Below are 16,334 nucleotides of genomic sequence, written 5' to 3'. Positions count from 1 at the left end.
GTCTCAAGCCACCCATTTTCACGATCCTTCAGTGTCCATTTGCACCACTGTGCTAAATGATTACAATGAAGATAAATTTGATGAGGGCAAATGTCTAACTGGATCAACCACAATATACTTAAGAGATGAAATTCGGAATTTGAATAGAGACACATGGCTAAATGTTGTAAGCATTTAGGTAAGTGCTTCTATTTCTGTCAATTTGCCTCCTTTTGAGACTACATGATAAAAAGCTAATTATGCTATTTTGCGATTTTTTTCCCTTCTCTAAAAACAGAATGGAATAAAGTACTGATAAATCTATTGGTTTTTTTTTTGTTTTTGTCTATCTACTATGTAGTATTTGAAACTCTTTAATTGGTTTGAAGAATAGTAAATTACTGTTCAGCTTAATATAAGACAAATCTTAGATAATGCAGTCAGCAATCTTTTTAAAATTGCAAAAATTATCAAAAAAAATTTGAATGCATTACAACAAACTCTCTCTCCTACTCATAATACATATTGTATGGTTTAATGAGATATATAGGAGTGACACTTTTAAGAATGTTATTTCTTTATTAGAAAACTAGCAGAAATACTCGGCTTTGCCCGGGTTAAAGAGAATAATGAAATCTAAAAACGCCGTCTAGACTACGCAACCCTCAACTGTTAGTAGCTACGATACCATATTTCTACCTTAATAACTCTCCAATCCATGCCAGCATGGAACATAGACATTAAGTGGAATGCTAGAAGAAAGTTTTCAACTCATATCTATATAAAGTAAATACACGTAATTCAGAAACACGTTTTGTGTATTTTATTTCGTAACCAAACAAACAGGTACAGATTATAAATAATGAAAGGCCAATTTTGGTGATTCATTTGACAGAGGTAGTAGAGAGACAATGTGATGATAAATCTGAGGTTGAATCTTGAAAGTTTGGATGAATGTTGCCTCAGTTAAATCTCTTGTGGTTCCAAATGATGTCATCTGTAGTACAGCGTCGTATTGTCTAATTTTGTTTTGCAAATGTTAGGAATCTTGGTCAGTTGATGATAACAGTTTCTTCAATAGCTCTGGAGGTTGGGGATTGTGGAATTGTTGGGAATGTTTTTAACTTTGGTGTTATATGTATTGCTTGAATTTTTTTGACATATGAAATATATGTATTTTCACTGGGTTTGTAAAAGAGAGTTGTGTAGTTCTTGAGTTTTAGGGATTCACACAGACAGACAGACACACATTCTCATCTTTATATATAGAGATATGTATACACACACACACGCACCCAAACACACGTATATATATGTATATCAATATAAATATATGAAAGTCAATGAAGTTTCATAAAAGGTGATCATGTACATACTTTCTTGCTGTTGTGATTATAACACCTCGTTGTAAACAATGTTCCTTGTTTTCCCTTGTGGAGCATATGCAAATAGGTTTTTTTTGCTGCCCACTCTTGAGCAGCCAACATACAGTTGTCCATGTGAGAAGCAGGGCTCTTCCAAGAGAAGACCAGCTACAGACAGTGCTCATCTGTTATGTTCGGGTTAAAATTTCATCAACATCAAAAATATATGAATTTTCATGGGAGTTATGGCCGTTATGCATAGAATATAATTTCCAAATTGCAGACAAAATTTACAATCGATAAATGTCTTAGAACAACCAGTCTCTCATCTGGGAAGGTCTTGAAATCAATGTTACCAACTGGGGATTATGTGTGTCACAGTGATGATAAAAAGACTCAAAGGAGGTCTGCAACGAAATAATTTTACTCAACACTTTGCAAGTGAATCAGTGGAGGCAAAGATGCGTCTCATTTACTTGACAATTTATGCACCACATTGCAGAAATCACAATGTAAGTATATCTGAAAGGGTAGTCTTACACTGTTGTACCGTTGAATTACAAATAATGCTCATCTGTTATTTTCGGGTTAAAATTTCATCAACATCAAAAATACATGAATTTTCATGGGAGTTATGGCTGTTATGCATAGAATATAATTTTCAAATTTCATAAAGATCCATTCAGTACTTTTGACGTAGTTTTGGATAAGAAAACAAATGACTAATGTGTGTGTTTGTGTGCATGTGTATGTGTGTGATGAGTGTATATATGTATAGATATCTGTATGCATGTATATATGTGTACATATTACATGTACATCTCTATATATATATACATCTACACATATGTATACATATAGATCTATATCTATATATATATCTATACATATATGTGTACATATACATCTATATGTATACATATACATCTCTCTCTCTCTCTCTGAAAGTATCTGTCATTACAGTATCGAAATGTGATTGTTTCCGTTAGTGGAATAACATGTACATATACATCTATATGTATACATATACATCTCTCTCTCTGAAAGTATCTGTCATTACAGTATCGAAATGTGATTGTTTCAGTTAGTGGAATAGTTTCATTTTTAAAGTGAAAGTATTTGACATGAGTGTTTTTGTTTCACTTTTGACACGTAATACTTAAATAGTGGAGGAGATATTATGTTGCCGTGGGCTCGAACTCTGCAAGAAGTTAAAAAAATTTTTTTGACTAAAACACAACTGGAACCCTAAGTAAGGCATGTGTAAAATTTGAATGAAATTGGTTGCGTAGTTCTCGAGTTTTAGGGATTCACACACACACACAGACAGACAGACAGACATTCTCATTTTTATATATATAGATGGCAGTAATGTTGAAGACAAAGTTATTTTCCAATGGTACTGCAAAAAAGGCTGAGGCATGACCAAGTAAAGAGTTTGCTTCAAAATTATGAGGTCTTAGATTCATTCTCATTTCACAGCATCTTTTACCATTGCCTCAAACTATCCCAATCCTTGGTAGTAAAACTGGGTACGTGGAAACTGTGTGGAAGCTTTGAATTGCTCTGTAGATGCATCAAAGTACCAACCTTGTCATTAGATCACAATCATTTTGCCTGAAGACTAAGTTAAGTATACAACAATTTGTAGAATACTCAGCCACTTACGCAGTACTTCCATGAGGAGGTAGTTCAGTTAAATGAACAACTGCAATACTCCATTTCCTACCTACAGAGATCTAATAAAAATGTACCATTAAATGACTGAAACAAGTAAAAGAGTATAAATTTTTAATGAAATTGAGATGAACCTATTTCATTGCTGAATATTTTTCAAAAGTTCTTTAATATGAGAAGAAACCTTATATTTTTTTCTTCTTTTGCGAGATTTTTTGATGCCATTGTCTTTGCTAGGAACAACATTTACAACTTTCTTTTTCTTGCATGACAATGGATTAGCTCCCTTCTTTGATTTTTGCTTCTTAAAATCAACACGAGGTTTTTTAACCAAAATCCTTTCTTTTAACTGATTTAATACTTTGTCTTCATAATTTAATTCCTCCACTTCTCCATCAAAACCATCTGTTGCTATTTGCTGAGAAACTTTGCTTGGTTGCTCAATACAGACAGTTCTATCAATGAAAATGATGGGAACACCAGGAGTTTTTCGAAGAACCTTCTGAATTTTCTTGTCCTAGGAAAAAAAATTAATAAAAATAAAACTTTACAAGTATCTTATCTACTAAGAAAAACTTGATTAAGTCTGAAAATTCATAAAGCCGTTTTTCTCTTTATTTTTTTAAGGACATATCTTTTTCACAATCCATACATGCATACTAGAACTGAATATCTGAGAAATTTTCTTTTAGTACTGCCTAATTTGTATCCAAGACTTACCTTTCTCTCTAAAACCAAGAAGTACTTCAACGCTAAACAACTGCAGACATTCTACAAGGCTAAATGATTCCAACTGCAATAAAGTATAACTGTTACAGGTGCCTTGGCACAAATTCTTTGATAGCTAATATCTATAATATAGTGATTGAAGAAGTGCAAGACTGTGTCCAGTTTATCATTTTTTTCCCACATTATTAAAAAAAAGTCATATTACTCTGAAGAAATTATAAATGAATATTAAAAAATTTCTAAACAATAAAGTTTATTTGTATATTAAACATAAATTGTAATGCTTAATATTACAAGATTTGCTTCTGTTTTAAGCATCAACTTCTGTTTGAATTCCATATGTAAACAAATAGTTTTTCTTCGTGTTTGTAAAAAAATGTAATAAAGCGAAAAAAACAAAACAAAACAAAAAGTAAATTATTTTTAACCATATTACATAATGCAAAAAACAATCGCTATCTATAGAATTAAGTTTCCAAATTGTGTTAGACTGCGGTCATGCTGGGGTACCACCTTGAAATCATTTAGTCAATAATATCATCTCCATTACTTATTCTTCAAGCCTGCTACTTATTTTATCAAACTAAGTTGTTTATAAAAATATTAACCCAGATAAATGAAGTGTGTCTACAAAGGAATTCTACAGTCATGTGAAACATTCATTACTCTCTTTTAATTGAAATGTATTTAAGTTTCTTATTAATTGCTGGGAAAGGGACACCAGTTAATTTTAATTTTGCTTCTCTTTTTTTTTTTTGACTATTTTCAGCAACATACTTGTTTTGTTTTTTGTTTTTCCACAATGCTGAAAAAACTTTAATGCATTATTGTACATGTCTCACTTCAAACATATAGTTTTTCATTCCAATGACTTAACTATACAAGTGTGTAACAATATTAGTGTTGAAAATTCAAACACATTTATTTATTTCATGAACCAGCACATAGAGCATTCCTAAAGAGATGTAACAATAGTTACTGTGCAAAAGAAATGGTTATTAAAATGTGGAGTTAAAAAATATCCAAATGAATTTTTATAATGACACACTATTACTAAATTAACCTGTCCATTTCACCTTCATATAAGAACTTTTGTTTCTCACTGCTTCACAAGCTACCAAAGTTTGAAAGCACAACTTCATATGATGTCAGCTTCAAAGTAACTAAAGTGATAATATCGTGAAATATATTTGCCACCTAAATGTGGCTAACCCTTAAGGGTTGATGCTACTGTAGCCCCAGGAAGACATCTCCTCCAGCTGACTATTGACACTGTGCCCTATCAGTACTTGCAAAGGGAAGTTATCTTTCCCATCTCCAGCTTGACGTGATACACATGGACCTGAGTTTCTGGGTACTGACCCGTCATCAGCATGTGACAACCACCGGTTGGTGATGGGAACTGGTTCTCAATGCAAATATATACTTTTTCCAGTGACGAAAAGTCATTGATCTCGAAAAAGTAGAAATAAGCAATAATAAATCTCTGTTTATACCTCGCTCAGAGGTTTATTGTTAAAGTGATAATGTTTATGAAGTAAAGCATACCTAACGAGTAAAATTTTTTCAGCATGAAAGATTAGAATAAAGAGTGAGAAGTTATGCTGCTAGCAAACCAAATATTCCAAATACTAAATTAGAAAAGTAAGTTTAAAAGAAACAGATGTAAAAGGAATCTGGAATTGCTCTAATTAACAGTTAGTCATTACATCACTGATTCTATTTACTTGTGCAAACATACATTTCTAAAATATTAACCTCTTCTTAGTTATTAATCTTGCTCTGTTTAATAGAGAACAGTTCTGAGACATGTAACATTCATGAAAGATAACTTGAAACTTGTTATGTTACCTACAAAAATTTGTGACTAAATTTCTGTTACTAAGTGTAGTTCAGGTTGGTGAAGTTTTACTAAAGCTTACCAAGGAATCTTAGCAGTATTTATGTTCCTAATACTAGCTGAATGATAACTAAGTTATTTTACTAAATTCATTGTTATATTTAAAGTAATTGAAAGAAACACAGAGCATCTCAAAATAAATACAGTAACGAAAGTGTTAAAGCAGTGCAGAAACCAGAGCTAGCAGGCATGTAACAAGGCAACTGAAATGAGCTACCTGGATTTAGCAGGGCATTTATTCTACAAAGTTCTGACTGGGTTTGGAATTATAAGAGGAGATCTATAAGTTTCATTAATGAAGCTGCAGAGGAAGTCACATGATGTCTTTAGATAAAGAAGGTAGATGAGAGGTTTACTGCTACTAGGATGCAAGCTGAGATTTGATTAACCCAGGCTGGGTCAACTGGGTGAAAGGGTGTTAAAAGACTTAAAAGCCCCTTGCAGCTCCAGAAACATCACTGATGATGCATCCCAGAGTATCTGTGAGATGTATCTTGGAACTATATCTCATAACCTAGCAATTCAACAAATAGAGTTGATAAGGTTGACTAAATCTTTAAAGGCAGTGCCCAGCAGGCCAAAGTCCCTTAAATGAAATCAGTAAAAAGAATTTTAAAAATACTCATGCACAAATACATATAAACAGGTGTGTGTGTGTGTGTATGTGCACGTGCTGCAAATACAGATGAGTACATATGTATATATACAGAACAAAATAGAAAACTACTAACCTGTGTGCATAAAATATAATGGTTATTATTATTATTATTGACCATACTCTTGAAACACTCAACTACTGATACTGCTTTCTTTTTGTGCCCACATGAACATACTTGACAACTGCACAGTTGAGGTAAAAGACCTGGAAACAATTTTTCTAGAAAAAATTATGGAAAAGAAAAATTAAATCATTATTGTCTCCACCATTTTCACATTTTTTTTCTGTACAGTAGTAAAGATGAGACAGGTCTGCAAAGATTTCCATGTATCTTTGTAAACAAACATTACATGCCTCTTAATCTATCTTAATTTCAACCAATAATTACTAATAATCTCAGATCTATCCTAACTATTTTCTTCTCATGAGTTCATATCAGCTGCAGGTATTTCACTAGAACTGTACAGGTAAATATCACTGGATTTTACAGTTTATTCTGTTGTATTACAAAGACATTCTCTATTCCAACGAATTGGTATTTGTATTTCTACCATTTAATGTTTTTTAATGATATAAAAACTGCAATGAAGTTCAGCCATACAGGCTTCTTAATCTATTTGCTTAGTAAATGTAAAAAGATCCATTACTCATATTTCATGTGAGATGCAGCTTCCCAAGTCATTAAAAAAATGTAAATGTCTCCCTACTCCAGTTTTAGTGTATGAAGCAGGTAGGTATATCTTCCACTGGATAAAACACTTGTCAACTGAAGGTATTATTCCAAGATGATGTGGTGCCTGTTTCCAACAGTTAGATTAACTGAGGCAAAGTAGAACTGTGAACATTGTCCAAATACACTACAAAACGTCTATAACAAATTTGAACTCAAAATTATTGAATTGGAATTCCTATATCATATCCACTCAGCTATTTCAGTATTGTAGTCAAGTGAAACTGGTGCAGTACTGTTTTCCTGACCAACCAATCAAACTATCAATGGCTCAGCCCTTCAAATTATGAACAGGTATTTCCATTTTCACAGCATGCCTTCCTCTGCTCAAGCAATGCTCTCAGATGATATAAATTGATATAGAATGTAAGAAGCTTGATTCCCAACTACATGGTTCTGGGTTCAGTCCCACTGTGTAGCACTTTGGGTGAATGTCTCCTACTATAGCCTCAGGCCTTGTGAGTGGATTTGGTAGACGGAAACTGAAGAAGTCCGTCGTATATATATATATATATATATATATATATATATATATATATATTTGTGTGTGTCTGTGTTTGTCTCCCCCAGCATCACATGACAACCGATGCTGGTGTGTTTATGTCCCCGTAACTTAGCAGTTCGGGAAAAGAGACCAATAGAATAAGTACAAGGCTTACAAAGAATAAGTCCTGGGGTCAATTTCTTTGATTAACACCCTTTAAGGCAGTGCTCCAACATGGCCACAGTCAAATGACTGAAACAAATGAAAGAGTAAGAAGAAAAAAAAAAACTAGATTTGATCTCAAGACTTATATGTTAGCAGTCCAATAAGATATTCATTAAGTCATTTCACTTCTGGAAACCAGGAAGAGATTGTTCCATGTAAGGTTTAATAGAAATTGTGAAAAGCAACAAAATACTTCATGAACTTTACAGAACATCTCTCAGAAGTAGGAGATACACATAAGATCTGTAGAAGCAGATGTACAGAAAATCTGGTTTCTATTAAAGTTCAGGTAACTATTTATCTCTCTGTTACCCCAAAGAACTCTCGCATTATCAATAAGCAAACATTCACCACCCTAGCTTTGATAAATAACTTAATTCTGAACATAAATTGAAATTATATTCCACTAAAGCCCATCTTTTACTTAGTTATTCTTATAGCAAGATCTGAGGCCATGACTGCAAACTGTTAAAAACCTCATCAATTACTTCTAAGCAAAGTTTAGAAGCAAAGGTTTCAACGAAAGATAACGTAAACATCAGATTCTTCACTGATGTTTACAACCTTCATTGATGTTTATTCATGTCGGTGAAAGCTATACACAAATGAGATAATAATTAACCATCTATATGTATACAATGGACTTGGTGAGTCAGCAAATAACGGTGTTTTAGATGCATTGATGAAAAGATATGAATGATTAATTTATTGATGAATAGCACAAAACACCATTAACTCTAAAGACCGAAATAACACAAATCAGAAATGCCATACCTAAACTATGTGCCTCTGCAATTGCACACGAGGTGGTAAAAAGCCGGATTTCACTTTGCAAATATTTAGAGAGGACATCATTTATATCAAGATGAGAGTTAAGTGCAGCTAAACAAAATGTCCCATCAATTAAAACTTGGTATGGTGTTCGGAAGTGAAAATAATTCTTATAAAATGCTAAAATTTTTTTAACTTTTTTTTCTCGTAAAATCTTCATATTCACAAAGTTATTCCTGGAATGAAACAAAAAGAGAAACCTGTTTAATTAAATGATTTCTACATTTTAAACTTACTTTTAAGAGTTGTCTAAAAACCAAATGCACAAGTCCAATAAGTAAATGGCTATTTAACTCCATTGGATTAAAATAATTGGTACAAGAAATAGTCACTAAGCAGAATTTGCTTTAACATCCAGAAAAACAATTGATTCTCATAAATTTCTAAATCTCTCTTCCTATAATTAATCCACTTTTATTTGTTCCACAACAATTCCATGGCGAAATACAAGTTTTAATACTTAACCCATTAAGTGGTTAAGATAACTCCCTTTTTTTGAACAGGCTGGCAATCAGAGATTTTGCTCAAAGGAAACGGTAGTCAGTTATACTTTATTACCTCTAATCATTGATGATGTGACAGCTAATTTACAACCAAGCAGACTGGTACCGAGTGTTTGCGTCTTTTCAACGAAAAGCAAATATTCTAACTATTCAACTACCTACTGCTCTGTATTGCTTAGATATCATTTAGCTTTACGTTGTAATAGCTGCGATGTCAATAACTTGCAAATGGCAGGGAAAATGATCAGCAAAAGAAACCATTTTTCGTCCTGATTACCCAACCCCCTACAAAAAAAAACCAAAAAAACATCGCTTGACTGTTTGAATGGCCATGTCATTACACTTGTAGTTATTCCTTACTGCGGTATAAGATCAGCTGTTTAAATGTATCTAATGAAGCAAACCTATGATCAAAATCATTCCAGCCATGCCACACCGTTTATATAGAGCAGTGGTTCTCAATTGGGGTCCTTAGATAAGATTTGGGGGGGGGGGGGTCCCCGCAACAAAATAGCAAATTGTCCACAATAGTATTTTAAGGGCCTCTGAAAAAAATGTTGCTTTAGATTTATGTATTGGTATATATTACAAGAAACGGCTAGGATTCTTTCTCCAGCATTTTACATAGTTCAACCGACAGTGTGTGAAAAACAAAATAGGAACATTGAAAGAAGTATCTATAAAACTAGTTTTTAAACATCGAAAGGCTATGGGGGTCCACCAGAATAAAATAGTAATCGAAGGAGTCTATAGATAAAAAATGGTGGACAACCACTGATATAGAACAACTAGCATCGTATGATTCAATGTTACTCCATAAGACAGTGGGGCTTGATGTGAGATTTGATTGCTACCTCTAGCAGGTAGAGCAACTATGCAAAGGTTCCTTCGTTGTTCAAGATGTTTTGTTATCAATGGCATCTGAACTCGCTGAAACAACACATTCAGTTTTATAATTCATTTCGCCTGGACTTCTACTAACTAACCAAACTTACTAATAATAAATATAACTGAATCTTTATGGTTGTATGTAATAATGTTTATATAACTGAATAGCTAAGAAGTTTTGATTGTTTGTAAAAATTAATGGCAAAGTTTTCAACGAAAGATAATGTAAACATCGGATTCTTCACCGATGTTTACAACCTTCGTCGATGTTTATTCATGTCGGTGAAAGCTATACACAAACGAGATAATAATTAACCATCTATACGTATACAATGGACTTCTGCACAGTTTCCGTCTATCATATTTTACTCATGAAGTATTGATTAACCTGGGGCATTGGTAGAAGACACTTGCTCAAGACAACGTGCAGATGAATTGGGCCTCGGACCATGTGGTAGCGAACTTGGCAACTCTACAACTATGCTCGTACCTGTTTAACGTCAGATTCTTCTATTTTAAATCTAAAACATGTACAGGAATGGTTATTAATTAGATGTTTAGAACAAAGTGCTAATGAATTACTTACAATATGAAATTAGATTCGTTCAAAACAACGTCTTACCTGATTGATCCGCTAGGCGGCGCAATGTTAGAAACAAGAGTGATATCCCTTGGAACGCTACGTTATTATATCTTCCGGTTTCATCTGAATACATGACTTAAAGAGCTTCAATGGAGTCGTTTAACCTGTTAAAAACAGCACTCAAATCTCTCTCATACCACATGCAGATGTCTTTAGGAAAAAAAGAGCAAACACAAAAGACAATGTAAGTCTTGAAACAAAAAGGATATGATGGATCTTGTCCTTTTGATGGGCAGCTCGATTAATTAATTTTCTTTAACTAAACACTTTGAAACTTCGGATACTGGTAAAATGTGTCATATAGAACATCTTTTACTCTTAACGTTGTTGAGAAAGGTTTCTAGTTTCGAAGTTATTTCGTGTTAAAGTTGTCGTATTTCGGTAATTTCAACCAATCAATGACGTGTATTCAGCTGAATAAAATTACTGCTGTTGTTTGCCAACAACAACTTCCGGCGGTGTATATTTCGTTTGTCACTGTTATTTATGACATATTTCATCCCAGTTACGTTCGTATGAGTAAACGAGTGTATCCGAAGCATATTTACTTCATGACACCACCACAATCGTTCGTGCATTTCTACTGCTTTTAGGGGGGTTCCTGTTTTGGCAAGTCTTTACTCGGTATTTTGTTTGTTTTCTTTCTAACCTGTTAAACTGTAAACAAAATGAAGCAGACACTTAAAGCTTTATACACGAAACGCATATATTGTTTAGATAATAAATTACGCTTAAAAAGCACTAGTTGTTAACATTAAATGCAGGAAGTAGGTAAAGCCCTGGTTATCTTAAATTTTGGAATTGGAAATTCATTTTCTTAAAACAAAATGCGATCAATAGATTTGTTATATCTTCTTGGAAACATTGCTGTACCACTCAAAAAAATCAAATCGTCAAAATTTCACCTGGTTAGTAAGGTAGTTTACCAAGAAATTTTGATTAAAAGTACAGAAAAATGGTAATTTATATGGCTAGCTGCCATCACAATAAATAAATAAAGACAGTCAGTGGGTTTGTTCTTCAATAGTAGGGTTATAACTTTGAGCAAGCTCTAGAATTATTAGACTTCATCAGTAAATTATAGTATTAACTTGTTTCTAGGTACTGTGTACTCACTCAGTAGCACATTTTCTAAATTTGATTTGAGGAAGATTTAGCTGCTATTTCTAGGAAGTGAAGCAACTGTTTGGAAGCCCTTTGTTTTAACTATTTTGTTTGCTTGATTCCCTAAGTAGCTATTATCCAATCAAGTCAACTGAAACAAGTAGAATAGTGTTCCTTATCCCCAAACAATAGAGTATCAACCATTTAATATGAAATGTTGGCAATGAGTATACTAAAGATTAAAAGAAAAACAACAACAAAAAACATCACTTATTAATCAAATGGTGCATAGTTTCAGTTTTAGGCTATAAACTGGAAGGAGCATAGAGCTTCCTCGAGATAAGACACCAGTAATTTTACAAGTACATTCCTAAATGATTTGAAAGGCCAATATAGAAAAAAATGATCTATGTTGAAATGCAACAGCATAATTAAATTCAAACCACAATATTTTGTAATTTTCTCAGATTGATATGGCAATTTTTTTTTACTAGAATAAGAATAAAACAAAAACATACAATGAAAATCTGGATTAAAGTAATGCTGCACTGAATATTTTAGCTGTGTAATTTTCTGTGCTGTTACCATGTTGAGTATCTACTAGTTGTCACTAAACTTATTTTAGTGACGACTAGTAGATAATTAACACCTTTTGTTATCAAAAAGTATTAGCAAACTGGGTAATTGCATTGATTGTATAAATTCAAGCATATTGGCAGTAGCTAATAAACCTTTCTATTATAGGCACAAAGCCTGGTTTTTGAGGGAAGAAGTCAATTATATTAACCCCAGTGCACAACTGGTACTTAATTCATCAACCCCAAAAGTATGAACTCAGAATATAATGACAGATTAAATGCCACTAAGCATTTTGCCTGGTGCAGTAACAATTCTGCCAGCTCTAATAACAAGTGCAGACAATATTCATAAGAGTATTAAAATTTGGATTTATGCATTGTTGTCTCTCAAATATTTAAAATCTACAATTAAGAGCCCTATCTACTCGCTGGCGGTACCTACCCACCCCTACCCATTTTCCTTTATTCAAAATTCTTATCGCTCCTTAAAATTATGGCTTTTAAGTGTTGATTTCTCAGCCCAAGAATTACATCGTGATGTGCTGCTTGACTGGTCCCCCCTCTCTCTCTCTCTCTTTATATATATATATATGATGATGATGATGATGATCTTTTCTCCCGCCATGCCTCTGTCTACCCCTCCATCCTCTCTCTCTCTTTCGTAGTTTTTCCTTAAGGTCTTCAGGTTCTGGCTATATATAAATGAGAAACCCATTCTAAATTATCTCGCTGACATACTACGACGAAATCTCCAAGATGCAGATAAGATAGAGATTTTTTATTTATTTACGGCCTCAAACATCTCATAATACCTTCGCGCTTTAGTTTGCCCTCTATTATTTATCTTGTTTCTCTCCATGAAATTCAATTGAATTCAGTTGTTGTCTTAAATTCATGCTTATTCATTTTCTAAGCTTCCTAAATTCATGCTACGTTATATTCTAATCACCTAGAATTCATTGCTCTTTTAAAAATTACGATTTATGCATTGTCTCCTCTCAAATATTTAAAATCTACAATTAAGAGCCCTATCTACTCGCTGGCGGTACCTACCCACCCTCCCACCCCCTCCACCAGAAGTTCATTCCTCTGTCATCCTGTCAACCTCGGCTGTCTCCCGGAACCCATCTAGTAGCCTTGGCCATCCTCTCCCCTACCTTTGGGTAGCGCATTAAGTTTGAGAAATGTTTGCAGGTTGTAGGTACTGTTTTGCTTATGAATTCTTCCAATTGCAAGTTTTCTTTTCAGGTACACGACACTGCTTTTCCCCTTCCCAGGCTACAGGCCCACACCCCCAACACCCATACTGTTAGGATTGGCACTCTCAACGTCGGCACGCTGAAAGGTAGATCTGGTGAAATTGTTGAGATGCTTGAACGGAGACGCGTAGATATGTGCTGCATCCAGGAAGTAAGATGGAGAGGAGGTTCTGCGAGGTTCCTCACAGGCAAAGAACACAGGTACAAGTTTTTCTGGGCAGGGAATACTGACGGGGTCGGGGGCGTAGGAATACTTCTAGCGGAGAAATGGGTGGATAAGGTAATCGAGGTCGTTAGAGTAAGTGACAGAGTACTTAAGATCAGACTAGTGCTTCATCATAGATTAGCTACTGTCATCTCAGCCTATGCACCTCAACCGGGGCTACCAGATGGTCTGAAAGACCAATTCTATGACACCCTCTTGCAAACTACCTCGTCGACGAGTGACAGGGACCTTCTCTTTGTGGCTGGAGACTTCAATGGTCATGTCGGACGTCGTGCTGGAGGCTTCCATGGCATACATGGAGGCTATGGCTTCGGTTCCCGCAACGAGGAGGGAACCAGACTGCTGGAGTTCTGTGATGCAACCAATCTTATGGTCTGCAATACCAACTTCAGGAAACCTGCCAGTCACCTAGTCACCTACCGCTCCGGCAGACACTCTAGCCAAATCGACTACATCCTCGCCAGAAATAGGGAAAGAGGGCGGCTTATAAATGCCAAAACCTACCCTGGCGAAGAATGTACCCCACAACATAGATTAGTAGTTAGCGACTTTGGGATCAAGGCAAAATGGGTGCCCAGAATTAGACAGGCTTGGAGAAGAAGGGTGTGGAAGCTTAAAGACCCTGCAAACGGACAGAGACTTAGAGACAAGTTACTTGAAGCATTTAACGAAATAGAAGGGGATATAGCATCATACAACGTGGAAGACAATTGGAGATTTCTGCGGGACAACCTGTTGAAAGCCACCGACCAGATTTGTGGGTGGTGTAAGGTCCCCTCCCGACCCAGAGTAACGTGGTGGTGGAACAAGGAGGTAGACAGGGCTATTAGACAAAAGAAACAGGCTTGGAAGGACTGGAAGAACGGTGGTAGCAGGGAATTGTACCAATGTGCCAGAAGGGAGGCTAGGCGACAGGTTTATTTAGCCAGAGGGGAAGCAGATAAGGAAAGATTTGCCAATGTTCTGCGCCGTGAGGACCAAAGACTCAAGGTATTTCGTGTTGCAAGACAGTGTAGGAGAGAGAATAGTGATGTTGTAGGAGAGAAATGTGTTCGCATGGATGATGGTACGCTTGCATTAAATGAGGATGCAAAGAAAGAGGTCTGGAGATGCCACTACGATAGATTGCTTAATAAAGAGAATGAATGGGAGAAAGAGAGCCTGCCATATGTCGACCCAATAGAGGGACCAGCTATCCGAGTTGATAGTACCAGGGTAGATAAAGCAATTAAGAGTATGAAGACCGGGAAAGCCCCCGGCCCATCAGGAATCACTGCAGAGATGCTCAAAATATCTGGCAGTGTTGGCTATAGCCTAGTCACCCGTATTACGAACCAGGTGATACACGAAGGAGTCATACCCAATGACTGGTGTAGCAGCATCATAGTCAACTGCTACAAAGGTAAAGGGGACGCTTTAGATACAAATAATTACAGAGGCATCAAGCTGTTAGATCAGGTTATGAAAGTTACAGAGAGGGTCATAGCCCAACTAATTAGGGAGCGAATCAATTTAGATGAGATGCAGTTTGGGTTCGTGCCAGGTAAAAGCACTACTGATGCCTTATTTCTAGTGAGACAGTTGCAGGAGAAATACCTAGCTAAGGATAAACCTCTGTACCTGGCTTTCGTTGACATGGAGAAAGCCTTTGACAGGGTCCCCCGATCCCTTATCTGGTGGTCAATGAGGAAACTTGGGATAGAAGAATGGTTAGTGAGAGCTGTGCGAGCCATGTACAGAGATGCTGCCAGTAAGGTGAGGGTTGGAAATGAGTACAGCAATGAATTCCGGGTAGAGGTAGGGGTCCACCAAGGTTCCGTCCTCAGCCCCCTCTTATTTACCATAGTCCTCCAGGCAATCACAGAGGAGTTCAAGACAGGTTGCCCCTGGGAGCTCCTCTATGCTGATGACCTTGCCCTAATTGCGGAGTCACTATCAGAACTAGAGGAGAAGTTTCAGGTGTGGAAGCAAGGTCTAGAATTGAAGGGCCTTAGAGTCAACCTAGCTAAAACCAAAATCCTAATAAGTAGGAAGGTAGATAAAACACAAACCCCTTCAGGTAGATGGCCCTGCTCAGTATGTAGAAAAGGAGTAGGTAGTAACTCTATAAGATGTACCCGGTGCAAGCTATGGACACATAAGAGGTGCAGCAACATCAAAGGCAGGTTAACTAGCAAGTTAGTTTTTGTTTGTGGCAGATGTTCAGGTGCAATAAAGACTGCAAACAAACAGGAAACAACTTCTATCTCATTCCAGGGTGAAAAACTAGAGGTAGTCGATAGCTTCCGCTATCTGGGCGACCAAGTTAGTAGTGGGGGTGGGTGCGCTGAAAGTGTAGCTGCTAGAATAAGAATAGCCTGGGCAAAGTTTAGAGAGCTCTTACCCCTGCTGGCGACAATGGGACTCTCACTCAGAGTAAAAGGCAGACTGTATGACGCATGCGTACGAACAACCATGCTACATGGCTGTAACTGCTGAGGACATACGTAAACTCGCAAGGAATGAAGCCAGTATGCTCCGTTGGATGTGTAATGTCAATGTGAATACCCGTCAGAG

At 35.9% G+C, this 16,334-nt stretch overlaps 1 protein-coding gene across 3 annotated transcripts; it reads right to left on the bottom strand.

Moving 5' to 3' along the window:
- Positions 1-787: 787 nt before the first annotated feature.
- Positions 788-16,260, bottom strand: LOC106876984 (rRNA-processing protein UTP23 homolog). 3 transcript variants are annotated; one of them, XM_014925756.3, is made up of 4 exons: positions 10,591-11,075; positions 8,521-8,753; positions 6,381-6,526; positions 788-3,537 (listed from the first exon to the last, which is right to left on the bottom strand). In XM_014925756.3, exons 2-4 carry the CDS (start codon positions 8,735-8,737, stop codon positions 3,160-3,162), a joined length of 741 nt encoding a protein of 246 aa, XP_014781242.1. In that variant the 5' UTR covers positions 8,738-8,753; positions 10,591-11,075; the 3' UTR covers positions 788-3,159. The 3 variants fall into 3 exon arrangements, with proteins under 3 accessions (XP_014781242.1, XP_014781243.1, XP_089215947.1); XM_014925757.3 differs by having other exon boundaries at positions 10,555-10,631; XM_089359821.1 differs by lacking the exon at positions 8,521-8,753 and having other exon boundaries at positions 10,591-16,260.
- Between the last annotated feature and the right edge of the window lie 74 nt (positions 16,261-16,334).

This window comes from Octopus bimaculoides, chromosome 11 (assembly GCF_046866305.1).
Source record: "Octopus bimaculoides isolate indiv1 chromosome 11, ASM4686630v1, whole genome shotgun sequence".
Lineage (NCBI taxonomy): Eukaryota > Metazoa > Mollusca > Cephalopoda > Octopoda > Octopodidae > Octopus > Octopus bimaculoides.
This window is presented reverse-complemented; position numbering and strand designations above follow the sequence as displayed.

Bases quoted from the DNA above. Each gene is read 5' to 3' on its own strand.
- LOC106876984 (XM_014925756.3), bottom strand. From the start codon at position 8,737: ATGAAGATTTTACGAGAAAAAAAAGTTAAAAAAATTTTAGCATTTTAT. The intron at 6,527-8,520 runs GTATGGCATTTC...AATTTTTTCTAG, and splicing joins TGCAGAGGCACATAGTTTAG to AAAAATTGTTTCCAGGTCTT. The intron at 3,538-6,380 runs GTTAGTAGTTTT...TTTTTTTCCTAG, and splicing joins ATTATATTTTATGCACACAG to GACAAGAAAATTCAGAAGGT.